At 57.3% G+C, this 23,792-nt stretch overlaps 1 protein-coding gene across 1 annotated transcript in view; it reads left to right on the top strand.

Annotated features, from left to right (window-relative positions):
* The window catches only part of LOC123952112 (voltage-dependent N-type calcium channel subunit alpha-1B-like), a 109,289-nt gene extending 89,465 nt beyond the window's left edge, over positions 1-19,824 (top strand). Inside the window, 10 exon segments of the mRNA XM_046021348.1 lie at positions 4,459-4,555; positions 7,531-7,639; positions 13,491-13,598; positions 14,114-14,226; positions 15,232-15,359; positions 16,691-16,826; positions 16,989-17,105; positions 18,210-18,420; positions 18,667-18,929; positions 19,294-19,824. Coding sequence (XP_045877304.1) covers positions 4,459-4,555; positions 7,531-7,639; positions 13,491-13,598; positions 14,114-14,226; positions 15,232-15,359; positions 16,691-16,826; positions 16,989-17,105; positions 18,210-18,420; positions 18,667-18,929; positions 19,294-19,824 — 1,813 coding nt within the window.
* Positions 19,825-23,792: the final 3,968 nt, after the last annotated feature.

Genomic DNA, 23,792 nt, shown 5'->3' with positions numbered 1-23,792 from the left:
AGCTCTGGGTGTGGTCACCCCTGTGTGGTAGAGGCCTGGGGGAGATGGTCAGTGTCGTCGTGGTGAGGACCCTCCAGCCCACAGATGGCCTGAGTTTCTACCTGTGTTTCCCTCAACGGAAACTCAGCGAGGGGATCAGGTGCTCTGACCCCAGGGCCCGGAAGGCCTGGGAGCTTGGCGGGGCTCCCTCAGCCTCCTTTCCTGCAGCCTTTCTGGAGCCCCTGCCGCATCCCAGGAAGGTCAGAGGATGCTGCGGGAGACCTTCCCGGGCCGGCATGTCCTGAGACCACGGGCAGCACCCGCAACTCTCGGGCATCGCTGTGCCCATAGTGTTTCTGGGTGTTCTCCGTTGTGAATCTTTTGCCATTTTCACACATTGCCGAGTGAGCGTAGCTGTTCCTTAACATTTCACGGTGTAGGTGACTGTTTCCGTGGCCTTGGGGGGTCCTGCCACTGTGCTGATGCGCCACCAGGCTGGGCCTGCCATGCCCAGTCTCGTTCTGGGGCAGGTGGGGGTTCTCTGGTCAGGTCAGAGGGCAGGGGAGACTCCAAGTGAGGCTCTTCCCAGGAGGGGCACCTGGACCGTGGGGTTGAGCGATGCTGCTGTTTGCGGGCACCGTGATTCTGGAGGTTGTGTTGCAGGGAAACGGAGATACTGTGGGTTGAGACTGGGACGTATGTCCACGTGGTCAGGACAAGCATAGGCCGGAGCAGGCCTGTGAAAGGGGAGGACTTCTCCCACATCTCTATGAACTGCACACCCAGGACTGCCCCTCGTCCAGTCGCAGGTGGAGCAGAATTAGGACAGACAGGAAGTGGACCAGGGCCAGACTGTGGTTTTGTGATGGCGCAGGCTTTCTGAAAACGGGCCTCTGGAAGGCAGAGGCCGGTGGGAGTGTGGTCGAGAAAGTCTGTGGAAGAGCGGACAGCAGACAGAAGCCTCGGGCCAGAGGTGGCCTCTGTGAAACAGCGCACAAGCCCATGGTCCAGAGTCACACAGACGTGACCGACAGCTGACGCTCAGGCTTGCTGCTCCCACGTGTGCCCGGGGCTGAAGACAGAGCGTGCCTCCAGACGGCAGGGGACAGGGGAAGGCCCAGCAGAGGCCACTAAGCAGACCGAGTCCTGGGCCCAGGACCAAGGAGAGTGCTTTGAGCCCTTCCTAGCCTGCATGGTAGATGCACGGATGTGGTCCTCGTGGTGTCCCAGGTGGCCACTCTGCTGTCTCCTGGTTCTCGGAGAGACTTAAAAAAACAATAGAACTCTGTGAAATTTCCACACTTTCGTATGCGTGTGTGTGTGTTTGCACCTGTGTGGCTCTGGGAGCGTGTGCACAGTGCCTATGTGCAGGGTGTTTTTGTGCGGGTACGTGTACCGGTCTGCACACTCGGGGCATGCGTATGTGCATGCGTCAGCAGACACACGCGTGTGCACGTGCGCACATGGCTGCGTGTACACGTACGGGTACACACATGTGACTGTGTCGACGTGTGTGTGCTCCTGTGCACATGTGAACGCCTGTGTGTATGAGGGTGCAAGGCACGCGCGCTTGCGTGTGTGCACGTGTGTGGACGCAGGTGTGCGTGGGCATGCATGCTGTGGGAGGTGAGGAAGGCACGGGCTGTTGCTTTCTGGTGCCCGCCTCCCCCATCTTCGTGGTGCCTCACTTTGTGGTGAAGTGTGGACCCCGAAAGGAGAATCCCGGCCCCACCTGTGTGCGATCTGTCTGCTCGTCTTTGTGCTCATCCATCCGCGCAGTCACCCTTCCGGAGCATCCGCCGCGTGCTGGGGGCCGGGGGTGTGTAGGCGAAGCAGGCCCGTGCTCTCAGGATGCTGGGTGAGATCAGGGGAGCTGTAGTGGGAGCCCAGCTGTTTGAGGAGGGAGGGACCCCATCTCCTGGTGGGTCAGAGGAGGTACCATCTGAGCCAGACTGAGAGGGGCAGGACGGATGGAGCTCCGGAGAAGCGGGTGGGGCAGGACTGAGGGAAGGGGTCTGATCGTGTGTGATGGAGAAGAGAACTCATTGCAGAGGGGCTGGAAGGGTGGCTGGGACAGGCGGAGGAGGTCTTGAACCTCAGGACCGACCACAGCTTTGGCCTAACAGACAGCGAGGACGGTGTTTGAGTCGGCACGACGGTCCTGCTCCCCCACTTTCCATCTGGTGCCCTTGGGGGTTTGATGGTGGAAGAGAGACGACGAGCCCAAGAACAGGCTGGGCATTGGGTTGGGTGATTACCAGGGCTGGGGGCTTCACCAAGCTTCCAGACCCTTCGTGATGATGCCGTGGGTCCAGTGAGGTTAGCAGGCACCTTGGGTGAGGCAGAGTGGGGCTTCCTCTTTCTTCCCTCTTCCCAGAAGTTTGGATCTGACGGGACAGGAAAGAGAAACGCGTGTTGGCTGGGGTGCCGGCCCTGGGACAAGGGGGTTCTTAGCTGGACCAGCAGATTCCAGGAGCTTCGGGAGGTGGGGACCGTCAGCAGAGCCAGGCACGGGGTCGCAGGCACGCGGGGAGCAAGGGTAGGGGCTGCCGGAGAGGGTGGGGGAGCAGGGCCCAGCGAGCGACGGGCCAGTGGCTCCGGTGTGTGCATGCTGGGGGCTGGGGGCCCGGGCCGGCTGTGTTCTCTGGTGTGTCTCCTGCCTGCCTTGGGCTCGGACATTGTCTTGGGGCTGCCATGCTTCCTGGGGCCGTCGGAGCCCCGGGGTTCCTGTAGGGAGCTGCCTGTCCAGCCGCGGGGCTCCTCTTCCGGCCGCAGGCTGGGTGGGTGGGCGGGACGGGCCCCGCTGCCTTGGTTGCCGTAACCTGTGACGTTTCCTTTCCAGTTGCCGGATTCATCATAAGGATTTGTACAGTTTGTTGCGTTGTATCACGCCACCCGTTGGCTTAGGGAAGAGCTGCCCTCGTAGGTTGGCCTACAAGGTTTGCGACTTCAGAGCCTCCATCCCACACACTCTCCCCTGCCCGAAATGCAGACACAGCACACACTCCCTGCCTGGTTTGGGAATGACGACACCTCACCTCTCTTTCCTCCTGCCCTGCCCTGCCCGCACTCCGACCTCCTGGACGCTTCGGTCCCCCATCTGATCTCCTGACCCCTCCAGCCGGCCGGGGAGAGGCAGCCTTCTGAGGCAGTGCACACGGAGCTTTCTGGCTGGGCCTCGAGGGCAGAGGTCGGCTGCTGGGTGGGAGCTGGGGGCCAGGCCCTGCCTGTGCCCAAAGAAGCAGCTGTCTCACCTGGCTTTGCCTCCCGGCTCTCAAGGGTGGGCTAATGGTCAGACAGGCTGGAGGCCAAGGGCCCCAGAGGAGGAGAGCATGGGCACAAGGAGACCGGGAGCAGCTGCCCCTCCCAGTCCGAAGAGCCCAACAACCCAGGGTTTCTGGTCCCCGAGGGAGGCGAGGGCAGAGGCAGCCGAGGCCCAAGGATGGGCTCTCCTGCTTCACCTCCGGATCGATCCACTCGGCCAAGGCTGGGCACCCGGGGAGGAGGGCCAGGCCCTGGGGCAGACGTGCCTGCCAGGAAAGAGCTGTCCCTTTTCTGTCCTGGGAGGCCTGCACCTGACCATGTCTCTGGGACCCCGAGCAGGTCCCATAGGCAGGTGTCCCCGGGGGTGGAGTTCAGGCTGCAGGCCTGGTGGCCTGTCTACCTCTGGAAGACACAGTCAGCAGCCCCCGACGCCTCCCTGGGTCTGGAGCCGGTCCCGTCTGGTGGCCCCAGCCCTGTTCCTGGCGTGCTGTCAGGAGGGGACAAGAGTGGCTCCAAGCCACCTCCGACCCCCGCTGCCCACCGCGCCCCCCCACCTGCCCCCGCAGTCTCCCATTTCCTGCCCAGCCCTGACTCCCAGCAGCAGCCCTGCCCTGGGCGGCCTCGGGCGTCTCTGGGCTTGGAGCAGGACTCACCGGTCCAGTTTATCTCGAGAGCCTCTGGGCTCCTTGCAGAACAACGTGGCTCCCGCTCTAGTTCTCTGGCCTGTTTTAGATTTTTCTCCACTTTTAGCCTCCAGGCTAACTTGGAAGCAAATTGGGCATTAAGGAGCGCTGACGTTTCTGCCGTGGCTCTCAGGCTGGCCCCTTGGGTCAGGCCCCAGCTCTCCTGGCACGGTGAAACAGCTCTCTTCCGATTTGGCATTGTCTGTGGTTCCTAAAAGTGTAAAATCCGAAGTTGACAACCCAAAGCCGCCCCGATGCAGCCCTTCCTCATCCCTCCATGTTCATTAGCTCAGACGTCACCCCTGCCCGCTGCCCTGCGTGGGGCTGGAGTGTGGAGGTGAGGCTGGGAGGGGCAAGGAGGGGATCGAGTGGAGCAGAAAAGTCCCTCATTTTGCGTGTTTTGACTTTCGGCATGTACTCTGACGCTGGTTAACTGGATCTGTTTTCTTGTCTGCTTCCTCCCCCTCCCCTCCTGCCGCACCCCTTCCTGTGGACCCCACCCTGCCTCTGCCTCTCTGGGCCGGGTCTTCAGTGGGCGCATCAGTTACAATGACATGTTTGAGATGCTGAAACCCATGTCCCCACCCCTGGGGCTGGGGAAGAAATGCCCTGCTCGAGTTGCATACAAGGTAGACCCCGACCATGCACCCAGAGGCTGGCTGTGCTGGGGATGGCCTCCGGTCTCCTCTGGGGGCTTCTCCGTCTGTCTGTCTGCCGCTCTGCTGTCTCACTGTTTCTTCCGTTTCTCTGTTCCAACCACGTCCTCTGCCTTCCCAGACAGAGGGACACGGGTACCACGACGGTGTCTCGCAGCCACCCCTTGTTCCCGCGGGTCTGCCCACCCTGAGAGGCCCTGAGAGGCTCAGGAAGACAGAGGCGGAGCCCTCCCCCTGCCTTTCTTCCCTTTCCTTCCCTTTCCTGGAAATGACGGGACAGACCACCTTCTTGACAGAAGCTGCTTTAGTTCTGGGCCCAGGATGGCTCTCAGCTTCTCTGTCCCATAAGCGCCTGATGAAGGGGGAGGAATCCAGCCCTTTGGGGCTGACCCTGGGGTGATAGGGTTCTGCAGGGCCTCTGGCACTTGGGAGGAGCCCACGCCCAGCTCCACAGGTGCGGAACTCCTGAGGCCTGGGCTGCCGTCAGCCTGGGGAGGAAGCATCCCCACAGTGGGAAGGAGGCACTGTGGCATTAAGAAGGAAAAGGGTGCCAGGGAGAGGCGTCCTGCTGTCGTTCCTGGGGCTTCAGAGGGCTGCTACAGGGTAAGGAGAGCCTCAGGGGCTCAGGTGGCCCCATGCCCCCTCCCTCCAATGCCCAGGAGGCTGAGCTGCAATGAGGGGTAAACTGAGGAACACCTCCTGCCATCCCTCTTTAGGAGGTGAGCAGGTCACATGGCCCAGCCCAAGCCTGTTCCCACCTGCCCATGTGTCCTCAGCCACCCCCCTTTGGTGCATGGGCACCTTCCATCCGTCCAGCAACCCCCCCACCTGCCGCCCAGCACTGAGAGCCCCCCTGCAGCTCCTGCTGCCCCAGGAAACAGAGCCAGCCTGAGTCCTGCAGCTCAGCCGGCGTGTGTCGGGAGGCTCCCTGCCCCTGCCCTCTCTCTGAGCAAGCCTCCCAGCAGAGCGCTCACCTCTCTGGTTCTGTCCACGCTGTCCATGCTCCAAACCTGGGCCCGTCTCTGTCACCTGGCTCAGCACAGCCTTTGGAAGCTAAGCGGTTGTCCTTCAAGCCGTCGGCGGACGCCTGTGCTCTCGTCCTCAGCCCTCCCCTGCCTGGCCTGCACGTTGTGCCTGCCTGGAGGCCTGCATGCGCGGCCGTAGCTTTGTTCCCAAGAAGGAGAGTTCTGTCCAAACTGGTACCTGGGGTGGGGCTGGGCAGGCCGGGCCCCTCCCCAGCTGTGCTGGCCCGTTCCAAGGTGCTGGTCATGATGAGGCCAGGGGCGGCCGCAGGCTGGGTGGGAATGGAGGGGCGTGGAGAGCTGGGGAGGGAGCAGGAGAAGGGCAGAGTGCTGTGACCAGGAGGGTCTCAGCCCAGGGCAGAGATGCCTATCTGTTTGCCCTGGCCTTGTCCTGCTGCTGCTTCCTGAGATCCTGGCCCTTCTAGGGCCTGGTCAGGCAGAGGAGAGCCTCTGGTGAAGGTGCCTTGGACAGAGCTCTCTTCTCTTGGTGATCACCTGCTCGCCCCTCCACGCTGGTGCCCAACTCCCTGACCCCCTGGAGAGGAATCCCTCTGCCTCTTTCTGTCATTGGTGCCGGTCTACAGGGACACTGTGCTCTGGGAAGCCCGTTTTCCTGGAAGCCCGTTTTCCTGGTGTGCGTCACACGGGTTAAGTGTACGGTCCTGGGACCACGAGCGGGTGAGCCAGGTGGGGCTTTGCCAGCATTCAGGGGGGCAGAGTCTGGGCTCATGTCTCCAACCAACCAACCTCTATTAGATTGAGGATTGGATTTAGGGCCGAGACACTGGGGGCAGGGCTGAGGGCCCTCCCCAAAGGGGCTGCTGTGTTACAGGGTACGGGCTTGGCAGAGGACAGGCAGAGCCCAGGGAGGGACCCTGCGCCTCCGTCTCTAGCTCCTGTCTCGTGGCAGAGGACAAGAGACTGCTGGGAGGAGATAGGTGGGTCACGGTTTCCCTAGGGCTCCAGGTGGCCAGCTCGGTGACCTGCCATGCTGAGGCCATTCCAGACATACTAGGGACACTGTTCTTCCTGGACATCACATAAGTTCTCATAGCCTCAGGCTCCGGGTAGCTGTTGGCTATTCCTGGAGGTCTGTGGGACGGACACACGTCTGTCTCCCACGGTTCTGTCCTGGAAAAATGAGGAGAGGAGAGGGGCGGTTCAGCTGATGGGGAAACAGGGAGAACAGCAGCAGGACACTGCCCCCGGTCTGGTCCGGAGTACTTTTACTCCCGTGCAGTGGTCTTGAGCCTCTCCCGACGAGCCCTCACTTGGCTCTGTGCAGTCCCATCGGCTCTGGGTCCTTCTGACTGGAAGGTGCTGGCTGCTTCTCCCAGGTCCCCTGGCTGGGTGGTGAGAGACGAAGCCTTCCTGGGTGGAGGGAGGCCTCACTGGGAGCTGGAGCTCGGGGCTGTGCTCATGGCTAACCTGCCCCTTGTCCAGGGCTCCGGGCTGCCAGGGGAACGGATGACACTGGGCAGAGCAGTAAGGACGGGGTCTTCCCGCCCATCTGTGGGCTATCCCAGGGCACCCCAGCCTCAGTTCTGCAGCCCAAACCCCCCTCCGTCTTGAACCCAGGCCACATGCCCCTTACTCCAGCCTCGGGCAGGGGTCCTTCCGGCTGAGCATGTGCCTGTTCTTTCAGAGGGACCCAGCCTTCTGGCTTGGTGCGATGTGACAGCCTTTACCTGGATGTCCCTTTGTCTGCGGTTAGGTGAAGACTCAGCTCCGGTGAGGGTGGGGGTCCAAGGGTGAGTGTGAATGCTGGCAAAACTCCCAGCCACCCAACTTTGCTTGGGCCTGGGCACCTGCAGAAGCCCCCCCTCCCCAGGAGAAGCCCAGCCTCTAGGGGCCTCTAGCACCTTGTCGTCCCATGGTGGAGGGACCCTGGCAAGCCTGGCCCTGACCTGCTCCGCTTGTCCCTAGCGCCTGGTTCGCATGAACATGCCCATCTCCAACAAGGACATGACTGTCCACTTCACGTCCACGCTGATGGCCCTCAATCGGACTGCGCTGGAGATCAAGCTGGCTCCAGGTGAGCAAGGCAGCATCTGGGGACGGCGCCGAGCCAGGACCAGGCCGTCTCACTCCAGAGCCGCCCCCAGGGGGCTGTGCAGGGAGGAGGGGTGAGGAGGCCTGTTTGGAGGGGACCAAGGACAGTTGCCCATGGCGCCTCTGTCGGGCACCAACCTTGTCATCTGACAGCCACTCGGGGGCTTGTGAATGATCCCAGTTTCGTGGGAGGGAGCTGATGTGCAGTGAGGTTCATCGACCCGTCCCGGTCACCCAGCGCTAGAGCACGCGGAGACAGCGGTCTTCCAGGGCGGAGGGTCTGTGCCTGCAGTCCACTCCCCGAAGTGAGCCCAGCCCCGGGCAGGTCCTCTCCCAAGCGGACAGGACTGCATTGCCGGTGGCCAATCTAGGAGAGAACAGACCTCCAGTGTGTCCTCCCCACCTGCAGCCTCCTGTGATGCCTGCTGTACCTTCAGAGGAGATTAGAGCCACCAGAGGGGATCGGCCTTGTCCCTGCCCCCACACCACCCTCCAAGCTGCATTCATGACCTTGAGCTCAGCCATTTTGTTTATAGCGGATGAGTCAAGGCCAGTCCCGTACCCCACCACCCCTTGCACCCTAGGTCCCGTTCTCATCATCTACCCAAAGATGTCACACCAGAAATTCTGCACCCCGCTTCTTGTCCTGTCACTTGCTTCCTCCCTGTCGGAGTCCTTGTATCCACATACAGACGTGCGACGATCTCTCCCATCTTTAAAAGGTTTTCTGCTCCCTCCGTCCGCTTCCCTGTGTTTATTCTTCCCTTCCTCGCAACCGGCTTCTTGAGAGACTGGTCTGCAGGGTCTGTCTGGTCTCTCCCGTTCACTCCGCAGGAGGGTCCGTGCGGCCGTGCTGTGGGAGCCGCGCTCGCTGAGCTGCTCAGTGACCTTATCTTCCCTGTCCACAGCTCAGCCTCTCCTCGGCTGCCGCCGCCTCCTTTTTGAATCCCTTTGAGGTTTCTTGTTGTGTTTTCTCATGTCTCCCACTCTCTGGATGTCACTGTGCCCCTCAGACTCTCTCTGTCCCCTCGGTCCTTCCACCTGTTCTCATGGCTCTAAGCACTGGGAATCCCTACTTCGTGTTTTCAGTCCAGGCCTCTTCCTGAATCCCAGACTTGCATTCTCATGTGAGGAGCTACGTGAGAAAAGTTATTTACTGTCTCCACTTGGAGGCGCAGGAAGCGTTCCAAAGCTCACTTGCCCAGACTTGATCACCACGTGTTCCCTGCAGCCTTTCCCATCTCCATCAGTGGAAACTCTCTTCTTCCAGTTGGTCACTCAAGCTTTGGAGTCATATCTGATCCCTTGTCATATCTCCTGACTCTACCTTCAAAATACACAGAGTATGATCACTCCTCTGCCCTCTCCCACTGCCAGCTCCTGTCCAAGCCACTGTCTCTTGGGTCTTGGCTAGATTGTTACCGTAGCTTCCAACTGGTCTGCCTCTGTTCTTGTCTGCCTTCAACATACCAGCAAGGACGATCATGTCAGAAACCAAACCAATAAAATTAATAAACCTCTGGCTAGACTAATCAAGAAAAAAGGAGACAACAATAACCAATATAAAGAATGAGAGAACACCACTACAGGTCCTGCCGCCATTAAATGGATAACAAGGAAATTTTATGAACAACTCTCTGTCAGTAACTTAAATGAAATGGGAAAATTCTTTGACACCAACTACCAAGCTCATTCAAGCATGGATAACCTGAGTGGGTTAAAAAAAGGAAGAGATAATCTGAGTAGCACTATACTTCATAAAGAAATTAAATTATAGTTAAAAGACTTCCAACAAGAAAATCCATGGCCCCGTTAACTCCATAGGTGAAGTTGGCCCAACATTTAAGGAGGAAATAATACCTGGCCTATATAAACTCTTCCAGAAAATAGAAAAAAAGAGCATATTTTTCAACTTACCATATGATGCTAACATTACTCTGATATCAAGATGAGACAAAGACATTATAAGAAAAGAAAATTATAGATCACTATCCCACATGACTGCAGGCACAAAAATATTCAACACAGTTTTCTCAGACTGAATCTGATTATATATATTTCTATTTATTTGATGACAAAAGTAGGGTTTATCCCAAGAATGCAAGTTGAGTTCAAGTTTAAAAATCAATCAGTATAATTTATTGTATCAATGAAGTGAAACTACATGATCATCTCAATAGATGCAGAACAAGCATTTCACAAAATTAAAAATTCTGCATAGCGTAGTAACTAAGGAAGCCCCTTCAATCTGACCAAGGATATCTGTGAAAGACCTTCAGCGAATGACACACTTAACAAAGAAAGACTTTCCCCCTAAGATCAAAAACAAAGGAAGGAGGTCTACTGTCATCCTTCCTGTTTCACATCTTACTTTAGGACCTAGCCATTGTAATAAGTTAAGAAAAAGAAATAGGAAGCATGCCAGTTGGAAAGGAAGAAATAAAGCCATCTGTATTTACAACTGGAATGATTATCTATGGAGAAAATTTGAAAGGCTCTAAGAAAAGGTGAGTAAAATGGAGGTATCTATAAAACAAGGAATGCCAAGGATGGCTGGGAGCCACCAACATCTGGGAACAGGCAAGGAAGAATTCTTCACTAGAGCATATGGAGGAGGCATCCTCATGCTGGCACCTTGATTTTGAGCTTCTGGCTTCCAGAACTGAGATAACAAATTTCTATTGTTTTAAGCCATTAAAAGAAGTTACTGAAACAATACACAAGTTTAGCAAGGCCACAGGATACAAGGTCAATGTGCAAGAAGCAAATGTATTTCTACATATTAACAATTGAAATGGGAAAAAATTCCATTAAAATCGCACCAAAACCATGAAATACTTCTGTGTTGCTGGATAACTCTACAAAGTATATATGTGCGCTTTGTACGCTGTCAATGTCAAAGCACTGGCTGAAAGAATCGAAGACCTAACTGAGTCAAGCCCTGCATCGTCTTCCTGCACGGGAAGACTCCGTGTTGCCATGATGTCAGCTCTTCCCACACCGATCAATAGAATAAATGTTAACCCAACCAAAATCCCAGTTTTTAGGTAGAAATGTACAAATGAATTCTAAAATGTCTGTAGGAAAGCAAAAGAACTTGAGAAGCAATTTTGAAAAAGTACAAAGCTGGAAAACTTACTCCACATGAATCAGAAGCTACCTATAAAGCAAGTTAATGGCAGAGACATGGGTCGGTGGAACACAAAGGACACTCACACTTACACAGCCAGTGGGTTTTTGATGAAATTGTAAAGGCAATTAATGGAGAAAGGATAATTTTTTCAACAAATGGTACTGGAAAAATTTAGACAGCTATATCCCCCCAAAGGGGAAAAATCTTGACCTTTACTATCTTAGTGTGCTTGGGCTGCCAATAACAAAATACCATAAGTGAGTGCTTTAACCCAGAAATTTATTCCTCACAGTCTAGAGGCTGAAAGTCTGATTCAAGGTGTCGGGAAGGTAGGGTTCATCCCCAGGCCTGTTCTCTGGGTTTGTAGGGTGGTCACCTTCTCACCATGTGCTCACATGGTCTTTCCTTGAGTGGGTACAGAGAGTGAACGAATTTTCTGGTGTCCCTTCCCAGAAGGACACTAACTCTGTAGGTCAGGCCCTGCCCCCCCGACCTCATTTCACCTAATTACCTCCTTCTCAGCCTTATACAGTCCCAGCGAGAGTTCGGGTTTCAACAGGTGAGTGGGGGTAGTGCACAATGCAGCCCATGGCACATACCTTTCATCTCCTACCAAAATTAACTTGAAAATGATCATAGACACAATGTAGAATGTGAAATTATAAAACCTATAGAAGGAAACACAGGAGAGAACTTTTGGCAATTTTGAGTTTGGGAAAGATTTTTTTTTAATATTTTATTTATTTATTTGACAGACAGAGATCACAAGTAGGCAGAGAGGCAGGCAGAGAGAGGGGGAAGCAGGCTCCCCGCTGAGCAGAGAGCCCGATGTGGGTCGATCCCAGGACCCTGAGATCATGACCTGAGCTGAAGGCAGAGGCTCTAACCCACTGAGCCACCCAGGCGCCCCTGAGAAAGATTTTTTAAGAGAAAAAGCACGAGCCATCAAAGAAAAATCGATAAATTGAACTTCACCAATGTAAAAAACTTTTGCTTTACATTTAAGAAAATGAAAAGACAAGCTAAAGCAATGGTGAAGATATTTTTGAAACATATATCTGATACAGGGTCAGTTTCCAGAATAGGTGAAGGTCTCCCACAACTCAGTAATAAGAAAATAGACAAACTGATAAAAATGGGCAAAGGGTTTGAACAGACATGTCACCGAGATGTATATATGGCAGGCAAGTAAACAGTTACAGAGACGCTCAATATCATTAGTCGTTAGAGAAATCCAAAATAAAGCCACAATAAGGTAACACTACATGGTTATTAATATGGTTAAAATACTTTTTTAAAAGGACAATATTAAGTCCTGGTGAGAATGCATAATATGGAATTTTTGTCACCCTAGTTTGGCAGTTCCTTACAGTTTGGCCCAGCCATCCCACCCCTAAGTGGGAAGAAAAGAAACGTCTTTACAGAAACATCGATGCAGAGGTTCACAGCTTTATTTCATAATCCCCTCCAAATGTAAGCAACTCAAGTGTTTACAGGTGGTGAATGGATAAGCAAATTGTGGTCTGTCCTTACAGTAAGATAGTCCTCAGCTATCAAAAGAAGCACACTAGGGGCGCCTGGGTGGCTCAGTGGGTTAAGCCGCTGCCTTCAGCTCAGGTCATGATCTCAGGGTCCTGGGATCGAGTCCCACATCGGGCTCTCTGCTCAGTGGAGAGCCTGCTTCCCTTCCTCTCTCTCTGCCTGCCTCTCTTGTGATTTCTCTCTGTCAAATAAAAAAAAAAAAAGAAACACACTAACGACACGTTCGCCAACACAGATGAGTCTCAAATGCACTGGGCTGAGTGGGGAATCCCCCCAAACCAAGACACCCTGCGATGTTATTCCTGTGGCATTCTGGAGAAGGCTGCATAAACCGGGACAGAAAACACACAGGGAGGGGAGGGGAGGGGAGGAGAAGGCCAAGGGTCAGTTACAAAGGGAGCACGGAGGGGCTTTGGCCGTGGTCCCACGTCTCGATGGTGGGGGTGGATACGTGGCTTCGGGGGTTTATCGCAGTTCACAGAAGGGGACGACTGAAAAGGATGAGTGTCACTGTACGCACACCACACTAACCCTGATGCCAAAAAAAGATAAATCAGTATTTTATGCCTCCGCTTCTTCCCATCTCAGCATCTGCTCCTTGCAACGCCCAACCCCCATGCCCTGCTCAGTGAGCCTTGCTGTCCTGGCTCATTGCGTGTGACACACCCTGGTCCCTTTCTGCCTTCGGGGTCGTGCACACACGACACCTTTCCCGACCACCCTGTCCAGCACGGCAGCCCTCCTGGTATGTCATCCCTCCTCCTTGGCTGCTTCTGCACCCAACACCCTAGATTTTGAACTTACTGCCACTTTATTAAACCACGTCGTGCCGCAGAGGCAGTAGCTTTGCTTTCGTTCCATCACCTAGAACAGTACCTGGCACGGGCGGGTGTCCACTCGATAGTGCTGAAGGGCTGGACCGCCACCGTGACCTTCTCCACTCCCAGGGCCCGTGCACGCAGGCCTCTGTCTCCAGACAGGAGCCCATCGGGGCGCTCAGATGGCCGCCGTGGCCACGCTTCTTCCTGCTCTGCCCTCTCTCCTAGCACTGTCCTTGCCCGGTTTCCCTCTACACCACACCTCTCCCCGCCTGCTCCCCAAGGGGGTATGCGACGGCTGCTGACATCTCTCTTCCCCTCCACACCCTGCCCCGCCCCAGCCGGCACCAAGCAGCACCAGGGTGATGCCGAGTTGAGGAAGGAGATCTCCTCTGTGTGGGCCAATCTGCCCCAGAAGACCCTGGATGTACGGGTGCCACCCCACAAACGTAAGTGAGGGCAAGAAACTCCCCTTGTTCACCCCCTTCTGTGTCCCACCCAGAGGCAGTGCCGGGACCCCTGGGCCAGGGTGACCTCATTGATAGTCTAGACTTCGATTCCACCTGCGGGGAAACGGTCTTACGAGTGGGCACATAGGGACTGTGGGAGGGGATGACCTGGGCTTTATTCTGTTGGCCACAGTCCCCCCCATTCCCGGTGGGGGGTGTACTTAAAAAGATCCAGAGAACAGCAGGGAGACTCCTGTTAGAGATGAAGGGCTTAAAGATTAGACCCCATATCCACTTCACTGGGAGGAGATGCAGGGCCCTGTGGAGAGTCAGTACAGCTCCAGGGACACGTGCCCAGTGTCCAAAGACACCATGTGGGGACCGTGCAACTTTGGCCAAGCCCTGTGGCCTTTCCTGAGCGTGTCCGGGGTTCCTCTTGGTGGGGGCTCTTCTCTTGTCCCACCCCACCCCGCCTTCCTCCGCCATACTCCGTCCTCTGTTTTCTTTCCCTCCAGCCGATGAGACGACAGTGGGGAAGGTGTACACGGCTCTGATGATATTCGACTTCTGCAAACAGAACAAGACCACCAGGGATCAGATTCACCAGGCCACGGGAGGCCTGTCCCAGGTACCGGGTTTCAGGGTTCCCAAGAAGTACGCCTCAGGCTCTGACACCCGTCAGCTGTTTCGACAGCAGAGGGAGCGCGCATCCTCCTGGGGACAGCACGGCAGGAAAAGGAGGACGAGAGGTCCCAACTGTGGCTTCACCTCTCCGCCCCCAAAGTCAGAGACTCCATGCAGCCTGTCTGCTTTCCAGTGGCTGGTCTCTTGCTGGTCCAGGGGTCCCCTGACTTGGAGAGCTAGTGTTCGGGAGCAGTAGACAAGGGACTGAGAACATGTTCCCTGGAGATGCCGCTTTCTTAAGTGGTAGAAGAAAGAAGTTTGAACAACACTCGAGGAGGTTGTCTGGGGAGGTGCGAGGAGAACTTGCTTATCCTGCACACGGGCAGGGAGCAGAGAGATTCAAACCGATGGGTCCAAGGTCATGATTTGTTCCACTCATGACTCTGACTGGGCTGGTGTGGGGCCCCGTCTTCCTGATGTCACCCTTCAAAGAGAACAACTTCCCACATAGCCAAAGCGTCAGTGACCGTATGTAGACTCTTGTCTAGAAAGTTGCCTGGTGGTCAGGGCTTGCGGGCACAGTCACCCCTCTTGGGATGGGAACTATCTGATGCCCGCCCACACCGCAGCTCCCCGTTCCCCAGGCCGTCGCAGACACCCTTCCGTGCCCTGCCCCCCACCAAGCCCGGAAATCTCAGAATTCTGCTCAATCTGGGGCTCACGCAGCCTCTGCCCGTCAATCCAAGTCGACGAGATGAAATATTTTTACCATTTCTAAGTGGATGCAGTCCCCGGATTTTGTAGGTGAGGAAGCTGAAGCTCCAAGAAGTGAAATGACTTTGCTGATGTCACTTACAGGCCAGGCTGGGAGGAAGACCCTGCCTCCCTCCTGTGTAGGGCTGGGGCAGGGCAGAAGGAGCACCAGCCCACGCTGTGGGGACCCAGCAGCTTCCTGGTGCACCTGTCTCTGCCCTTAGAGCTCTTCCCCTTCTCTGCGTCCCTTCTGCAGATGGGCCCTGTGTCCCTGTTCCACCCTCTGAAGGCTACAGGGGAGCAGACACAGCCCGTGGTGCTCCGAGGAGCCCGGGTTTTCCTTCGGCAGAAGAGCGCTGCCTCCCTCAACAGCGGCGGGGCCCTGTGAGTACCTGGCCAGGGGGCGTGGTGCTGGGAGGAGGGAGGACTCCTGGTGTCGGCACCTCCCAGAGGGGCTCTCTGCAGGCCTGGCCGCAGGACATGGAGCCTGGTCCCAGCGCCACTTTGGGAGGAGGCTCCACTGTTCACCCCGTGCCCACCTCCGCCCAGATGGTTCTCGTGGGTGGTGCCTGGAAGCTGGCCCAGGCCGGCTGCTGGAGCCGTCTGTGGTGGTCCCCAGAGCTGATTCCCCAACGCGACACAGGTGCCTCTGATGGTCCCGAGGTCAGCGGCTCCAGACCGTCCCCTCCCAGTGCGTGTGCCCATTTGCCTTCCCACGCAGGGGCCTCTGCCTCTGCTCACTCCCTGCCCGTCGAGAAATTACCTGTTTCCACCTCGGTCCCCACCGCATTCTGTTGACGCCTTGTGTGTGTCTGGTCTTCCGAACCCCTCTAAGACGCCTTTCCCTCAGATGCCTGCTCCGGTCGCGCTTTCTGAAGCAGCTGTATCCGGTACACAAACTGGTGACATCCTTCTCGCCTGTCCTCTGACTCTTGCCGCAATAATTCTTGGGCATGAACCACCCAAACCGAGTGCCGTGAAAGAGCAGTGACCCGTCCTGTGCCGTGTGTCGCCGAGGGGTGGTGCAGTGGGCTCCTCTAGCCAGCCCCTGGGGCCAGCAGGGTCCCGTGTCTGCTCACACCCCATCGGCTCAAACGGACCCCTGGCTGAGCGCCGAGGGAGGGGCTTCTGCTCCGCCTCATGCAGCGGGGGCTGAGGCGCAGGGCCCGAGAGCAGACTGGGCGTGGCCGGCATGCTTAGGGCTCCCGACGTCCTCTCGTTGGCACACGTTTGGATGCTCTTCTTTGAAGCCAGGTTGTGGGTCTTGCACTGTTAATGAGGTGGATTTTGCTGAGTCCTAAACTGCCCGTAACTCAGCAGCCAGGGCTTGCCGGGCACAAGCATCAACAGGATGTCCGTACTGGGCGTTGTGCACGTCATACACGTGTGGTCTTTGCTGAGAACCGTCCCTGCTCCAGCTGCACACAGGAGGCCGTGTTTAGGGCTGAGGAAGCTGTTGGCTGGGCCCAGCCCTCCCTCAGACTCCTCTCCGGGACCCGCTCGGGCTGTCTGCTCCGATCCTGGCTCTGGGTCCACACCCCTTGCCCCATGGCCATTTGAAGGCCTGCACGGGAGGGCCTTGCGCCGCTGGGCTGCTCCTGAGCCCGGGCAGAAGGGCCAGTGTAGCTTCCTATCAGGCTGGGGCCAGGTCCTCGGTGGACTTGCCGGGGCCCACAGACCTCTGAGCCAACAGGACAATCGTCTCTGCTCTACAGACAAACCCAAGAGAGCGGCATCAAGGAGTCTGTTTCCTGGGGCACTCAGCGGACCCAGGAGGTACCCAGTGAGGCAAGGGCACCCCTGGAGCGTGGCCACTCCACAGAGATCCCAGTGGTGCAGCCGGGAAAGCCGGTGCGGGCTCCTGGGGACTCCGGCTGGGGCTGGCGGACGAGATGGGGGGCGTGAGGCAGGGATGGTGCGAGATGCCAGGAACGCGGCAGGGAGCCCCGGGGGAGGGGGAGAAGGTGAGAGTGGAGTGGAGGCTGCCGTGACTGTGCGCTGCTCCGTGCCCAGGCCGTGGAGGTCCAGATGCAGAGCGTGGCCCTGAGAGGTCCTGACGGGGAACCCCAGCCTGGCCTGGAGAGCCAGGGACGAGCGGCCTCCATGCCCCGCCTGGCTGCAGAGACTCAGGTGGGTGGTCTGGGAGGCTCAGGGTCATGGGAGGGTGGGGGAGCGGGGGATGAGGAAACCTGGCTTGGGGAGGGCTTGTGTCCCTCGTGAAGGCTCCCCACCTTATGGCAGCCTGGATGCTGTCGGCCCTGTTGGGGACTCCTGGGACTCCACAATGGACTCAAGAGGAACAGCCAGGGCCCTCCGAGGCCTGCCAAGAGTCTCCAGCACCCACCGGTGGTCAGCCTCTTTTTGGGTTACTGTGGGCCAGTGTGCGTGACCCAGCCTTTCCCTCTCTAGGACATACCTGTCCCACCCTAGTGCACCCCCTTCCCGCCAGTGCATAAGGTGCCTCACACCTTGGTCCTCCCTTTTCCGGTCGAAGCTCTGGGGGTGATCTGCCCTGTTCCTTCTCTGGTGTGCAGGAGCTCCCAGCTCCGTCCCCTGCTCCTTCAGGGATGCAGGGACGCTCTAGGGCAAGGGGGCTGCATGCCCTTTCACAAGGACTCAGAGAGGGGCCTGCAGACCTGAGACTGGGTCGGGGGCCCTGTTTTCACTTGCTGGGAAGGTGAGGGGCTTTAGAAGAGCATGACCTGTGGCCTGGGGCCTTCAGCGCTGGCCTGGGGCTGGCCCTGTCCCTACCTCCTTTTGTGGTTCCTGGCTCTGCACATTCAAAATGACTTCATCCTCTAAACTTGTCTCTGTGTCCCACTGCTGGTGGCTCCCGCCCTCTTCCCCTTCCTGACCCTGGCCAGTGGAGGGGCTGCAGGACACTGAGTGGAAGCCGTGGGTCTGCTCCACGTGGGCCCATTTCCACGGGTCCTGATTCCAGCTCAGGGCGGCAGCCCGTGGCCCTGGCCCCGCAGAGCCGTCACACGCAGCTCCCCTCGGTGCTCTCCTAGCCCGGCCCCAGCCTCCCTCTTCCTGGCCTCCTCCCTGTCCTCCCGGGACAGGGAGGCAACAGCTCTCTGCGCCCTGCTGGCAGAGACGGACAGCGGGAGAAAGGGTGGCCCTGGGTGGGGAAGAGCTTTCCAGGGAGAGGGAGGGGCCTGGTGGTTCTGGAGCCCCAGACCCGTCTCTCAGACTGTGAGATAAAGGATGCCCCCCCTACCCCCCGCCCCGCAGCCGGCCCCCAGCGCCAGCCCCATGAAGCGGTCCATCTCCACACTGGCGCCCCAGCGCCCTCACGTGGCTCATCTCTGCAACGCGGCCCTGGACCGCGCCCGGGCCAGCCAGCCTGTGCGCCGCCCCCCCCCCCACCGCTGCCACCGCCGCAGGGACAGGAAGCAGAAGTCCCTGGAGAAGGGGCCCAGCCTGTCTGCAGACACAGATGGTGGTGCGTCAGGGTCCCTCGGATGTCCAGGGCCTGGGGCAGGGGTCTGAACCCTCTTCCTCTCTGTGCCTCGACCGTACAAGCAGTCCTGAGTAGGGGTGGTGAGTCGCAGGTCTGGGGAACAGGCAGGACCACCCGCCCACCTCGGCTCTTCCCCGGGTCCTCCTGCTAGTCCTGGGGACCAGGTCTGGGCTGGGGGTCTGTCTCCCCGCCTGGCTCTCTGTGCTGACTTTCCCTCTTCCTGGCCAGCACCCAGCAGGGCCGCAGGGCCAGGCCCACCCCCGGGAGAGGGACCCACAGGCTGCCGGAGGGAGCGCAGACAGGAGCAGGGCCGGTCCCAGGAGCGGAGGCAGCCTTCTTCCTCTTCCTCGGAGAAGCAGCGCTTCTACTCCTGCGACCGCTTTGGGGGCCGTGAGCCCTCGCGTCCCAAACCCTCTCTCGGCAGCCACCCCACATCGCCAACAGCTGGGCAGGAGCCAGGACCTCCGAGACCAGGAAGACGGGACCCCCTCGCTGCCCCTCCTTGTAAGACTCCCCCCGCCACCACGTTCCGAATCGTCCTTCACGTGCTGGTTCCCTGGCCCGAGTCTCCTCCCCTCTTCCTTGCCCCACTGCTCCTCCACCAGCCCAGGCCTCCCCTCCCAGCTGCCCTGGACTGGCCTCTGGTCTGGCCTCTCCCTGAGCTGTGCCTGTCCCTTTGTCACCTGTTGTTTCCAGCTACATTTCCCCCACCACACACCCTACCTGTCCCCCTCCTCGGGCGCCTGCCTCTCTCCCTGCCTCCCTGCCCCTCCTCCCAGTGGTGCTCACCTGCACTGGCCTCTGGCCCCGTACTTTCATTTTTTCCTCTTTTTGCTCTGTTCTGCTTTCTTGTAGGGTGGCGGCTCCGTGAACGGGAGCCCCTTGTTGTCGGCATCCGGTGCTAGCACCCCTGGCCGTGGTGGGCGGAGGCAGCTCCCCCAGACTCCGCCGACCCCCCGTCCCAGCGTCACCTACAAGACGGCCAACGCTTCGCCTGTCCACTTCGCTGGGGCACAGACCAGCCTCCCCACCTTCTCCCCAGGCCGGCTGAGTCGTGGCCTTTCCGAACACAACGCTCTGCTCCAGAGAGACCCCTTCAGCCAGCCCCTGGCCGCCGGCTCCAGGATCGGCTCTGACCCTTACCTGGGGCAGCGTCCGGACAGTGAGGACGCAGCCCGCACCCAGCCTGAGGACACGCTTACCTTCGAGGAGGCCGTGGCCACCGACTCAGGCCGCTCCTCCTGGACTTCCTACGTGTCCTCTCTGACCTCCCAGTCCCACCCCCTCCGCCGCGTGCCCAGCGGCTACCACTGCACTCTGCGACTCGGCTGGGGCGGCCGGGCCCGGCACAGCTACCACCACCCCGACCAGGACCACTGGTGCTAGCTGCACCGCCCACGCCACGCACCTGCGCCGCAGCCGCCTTCCGCCGATGAGTTTTATCGTCCACGCTGGCTCCGGGGGACGCTCAGGGGCACCGAGGCGGGGGCAGCAGCCCCTGCGGGGAGGGGCCCTGCCTTTGGGGCCAGCTGGGGGGAGGCCCCGCTGCTCCCCCCGCCACCTCCTCCTTCACACTGGACCGAGTCTTAAGCCCTTTCAGACGGGGCTGTGGCTCTCTCTGTCCGCCGGTCTGCCTGCCTGGGTCTCGTACCACAGACCCTACATGGGAAGTGGCTGCGTGTGCTGAGTAGGACGCTGCCGGTCTGAATCCTGCGTGCTGGGTCCCAGCATCCGGGGTGTGTGTCTGGAGCCGTTCCGAGGAGGTCTGGAGCTCGCGGAGGCCATCCTTTATCCAAGTCTGTGGCCCTGGGGAACCTGGCACGTTTGAACGCCTGGCCAGACAAGACAGAGTTGACGGTCCACGGGCAGCAGCCTGGGGAGCCTGGGCCGTGGCTCCATGCGTTCTTGGCAGCGCCCACAAACACAGACATGTCCGGCGTGGCTCTTTGTACCTGAAACCACAAGTGGACCCCAGAAATACACTCTCACACTCCGTCCTCTCCCAGATGCTGTCAACCCTGGCGGGGACCAAATCTGGAAACATTCTGGCTGTTGGTTTTGGTTTTTAATCACAACACCCTTCGCTCTTTTGTCAATTCCATATACTTGATCTAGAAAAAAGAGAAAAACAAGACTGGGGAAGGAAATAGCAATACTACTTAAAAAAATCCAACCTGTAGGAAGCTCTCAGCTCTTTGGTGTGTGTGCGTGTGCGCGTGCACGCGCGTGTGTGTGTGTCTTGTGTGAGGAGACGCTCTTGCGTCCAGCCTGGGTGGTCCCCCAGCTCCCCTGGCCCCTGCTGCTCTCGACCAAGTGCCTGACTTCCGAGCCCTCTCGGGCCAGGCTCCTGGGGGCGGTGCCGTGAAGCCTGTGTGAAGCGTGGGTGAATCCTTGGAACTGTGCCCAGTTCCAGATATCGGCCAGGTCCAAGGCTGGTGCCAGTGGAGGACACTCGTGTAACATCCAGTGGGACGGCTGTCATTGGAAACGAAGCGACCACTTCCCCGTGTTCCTCCCACGAGTGAAAGGGCTTCCTGGGAAGCCACACAGCAGCGTGGAGCGTGTCCTCGTGTGGGGTGTTTTCAGTCTGTCACACTTCTGAATCTCAGGGACGGGATGCCTGCCAAAGGGGACACGATGTCTGTCGTTGTGAGCTTCTTCTCAGAGAAGGCCAGAGAGAGGGAGAGGCACTCGCAAGAGGGAGAGGTGGGGGCAGGAGGGAGGGTCTGTGTCTGGGCAGACGCGGCACTCGGGACGCCCCAAGTGAATGAGGCCACGACTCCGAGGAAGGGACGCGGCAAGGAGAAGCTTCGAGACTGTGGCTCGCGTGGGAGGCACGGAAGCCCGGCACTGTTCGTGGCACAGGACGTGGGAAAGCAGAAAGCGAAAGAGGAATCCAACCTCATGGCTGCTCTCAAAAGGGAAACACCGGAGTTAGGAGGCTGTGGGTAAAATGCCGGGAGACCCTTTGTTGCGTGGACGAAAGGAGAACCTAGATGATCAGATTTTGGTGCGCCCTCCGTATCTGGAAACGTCAGATGATCGCTTTGCCGGATCTTTTGAGTGATCCCATTGGCTGCCACCCCATGACTCGCCTTAAAGAAACTTGGCCTGTGATGTGTGTGTGCGTTTCTCTGTGTGGAGGTGTGTCCCAGTGAGCGGGTGTCGCTAACCCATAGGGCTATGCAACAAAAGACACATGTTCAGTAGAACTAAATCACATCAGACCACCACCTGTTCCAGGGTTTCAGCACGATTGTGACCAAACCATTTTATAGAATTTCCTTACCGGAAGGCACAACACTCTGAACCTTTAAGATTACAGAGTATTTTACTGCGATAGGAAACGATAACTGGAGGGTATCTCAGCCTGCATGAGACGCTGTGCTCCTGTTGCAAAGTGGAAGGATGTGTATTTTGATACTGATGTTTCATCTCTGGCCCATGTTACTTTGAATGTATCCATTCTGTGCAGAACCGCAGCTGCTTCCAAGGCCATGGTGGGTGGAGAATCACTGTTGTAGCCCAGCACAGCCTCACCAGTTTGTCTGGATTCTTCTAGACACTGGAATTGGTGAAAACTACAGGGAGTGGGGGAGGAGATACCCCGTCTTGTTTTCCTGACTTTGGGTTTTGTTTCTGTATCGTCTCTTCTCAGCTATCATATGTTTCCACTGAGATCTCATAGTGAGTTGCCAAATTTGAAATGCATGAACCAGTTGTCTGCATCTGGAGCAGTCAAGCAGTGGCTGTAGTTTGAGTAAGTTATGTGTGCATGTAAAATATATACATATATACATATATACGAGTATGTGCATGAAATGTATATCTTCGCACTTTTTGATACAATGTACTCATTTGTTAATTTTTAATTATATTTGATATAAATCAAAGGTTTGTTGCAAAACTTTATATTTAAGAACAGTGTTAAAAAAAACACAAAAAAACAAAAAGAAGTCCCAACCATGCAACACAACTGGGACCTGCTTTAAAACAATCCTGTGATTGATGAGTTTGCTGCCTGAGTAATATTGATCACCCAGACTTTGGATTCTGCTATTGTTTCTACAATGACATTTTGTATGAATCAAAGTCCTTGGATTAAAATAAAACTTAGCAAAAAATCAAATCAAACCCCACCATGCTGCTGGGTGATGTATGCAGGGGGTGTGGGAGTCAGCAATCTGTGTGTCCTCAGGAGGCCGGGCTGCCTCCATGGGCACGCGGGTGGGAGTGCAGACCCGAGGAGCTCTCTGGAGAAAATAAGAACCCTCTGAAACTTTTTTGGGTCTGTTCATGATGCAAGTGTGGGGTTGGGCTGACGGTCATGGGTTGGGGTCAGGATCAGTGTCTGGATCGGGGCCATGGTCTGGGTTAGGTTTAAGCATAATCAGCTTTCTTCCCCCTCCTCCACCTCCCTATGCCTCCAGGATGGACAGGACTCACCCAGGGTCACACGTGAGTCAGCGGTGAGTTGGAACATTGGTTTTTGGCCTCTCACTCCTGGGCTTTAACAGAAAAGTGAAATAGCTCGTCACTGACTGTTTCAGATCCAGCTCAAGCCCACTCAGGAGCTGTAGAGGGCCTCAGAGGTCATACACAGCTCTTCCTCCCTCCCACCTGAGAAGGGTGTCACTGGCCACACTCTGCCTGGGCAGCCCCAAGTTCCAGCACCACTCTGACCCACGAGGGCACTGAGGAAACACGTATGGATTGATACAGGACTGACTGCAGTGGCCTACCTGCCCCCATGTGCAGTCTCCTTGCAGGCCGGTGGGGCTCTCCTGGCCCTGGCTAGATCCTCTGTCCCATCCAAGTGATCAACAGTGAACAGTGGACAGACAGCCCTTGGCCTATCACCATCTCAGGAGGCATCTGTGGTTCTCCAGTTCAGGCCAGGCATGGTCTTGACAACCCCTATGGCCAGTTACTGAGCTGACCGTGCTCCTGGAATGTAATAAGTCCATGGGCTGTGTAGACAGCCCCACAGGATGTTTCCATTCCCAACACCTGCGTGGTTGAGACAAGCTCGTCCTCCTTCAGTCTCCTAACCTGCCAAGTGTTGGATGCGGCCCTGGCCACAACAGCTGTCCTGCAGACTGGCTCTTCTGTCCTTTGGTCTCCCGATATGTATGTAAACCTTGGGCATGATTATTTGTTAGAATCGAGGTTATGGGAGTAACTGTGTCTCCCAGCGAGCAGTGTTCTCACTGAGACCGTGTGGATTCAGAGAGCCGCATGCAGGATTCAGGACTGTGGCCTCCAGAAGGTGTACCACGTGTGGATTCTAGGTGTGGAATGATCCTTGAGCCTCCCACGACTTCACTGAGCAATAATTTCCTGATCATCCTCAT

The sequence above is a fragment of the Meles meles genome, chromosome 10 (genome assembly GCF_922984935.1).
Source record: "Meles meles chromosome 10, mMelMel3.1 paternal haplotype, whole genome shotgun sequence".
NCBI lineage: Eukaryota > Metazoa > Chordata > Mammalia > Carnivora > Mustelidae > Meles > Meles meles.
Note: the sequence above shows the minus strand (reverse complement) of the source record. Positions and strands in the feature narration are given on the sequence as shown.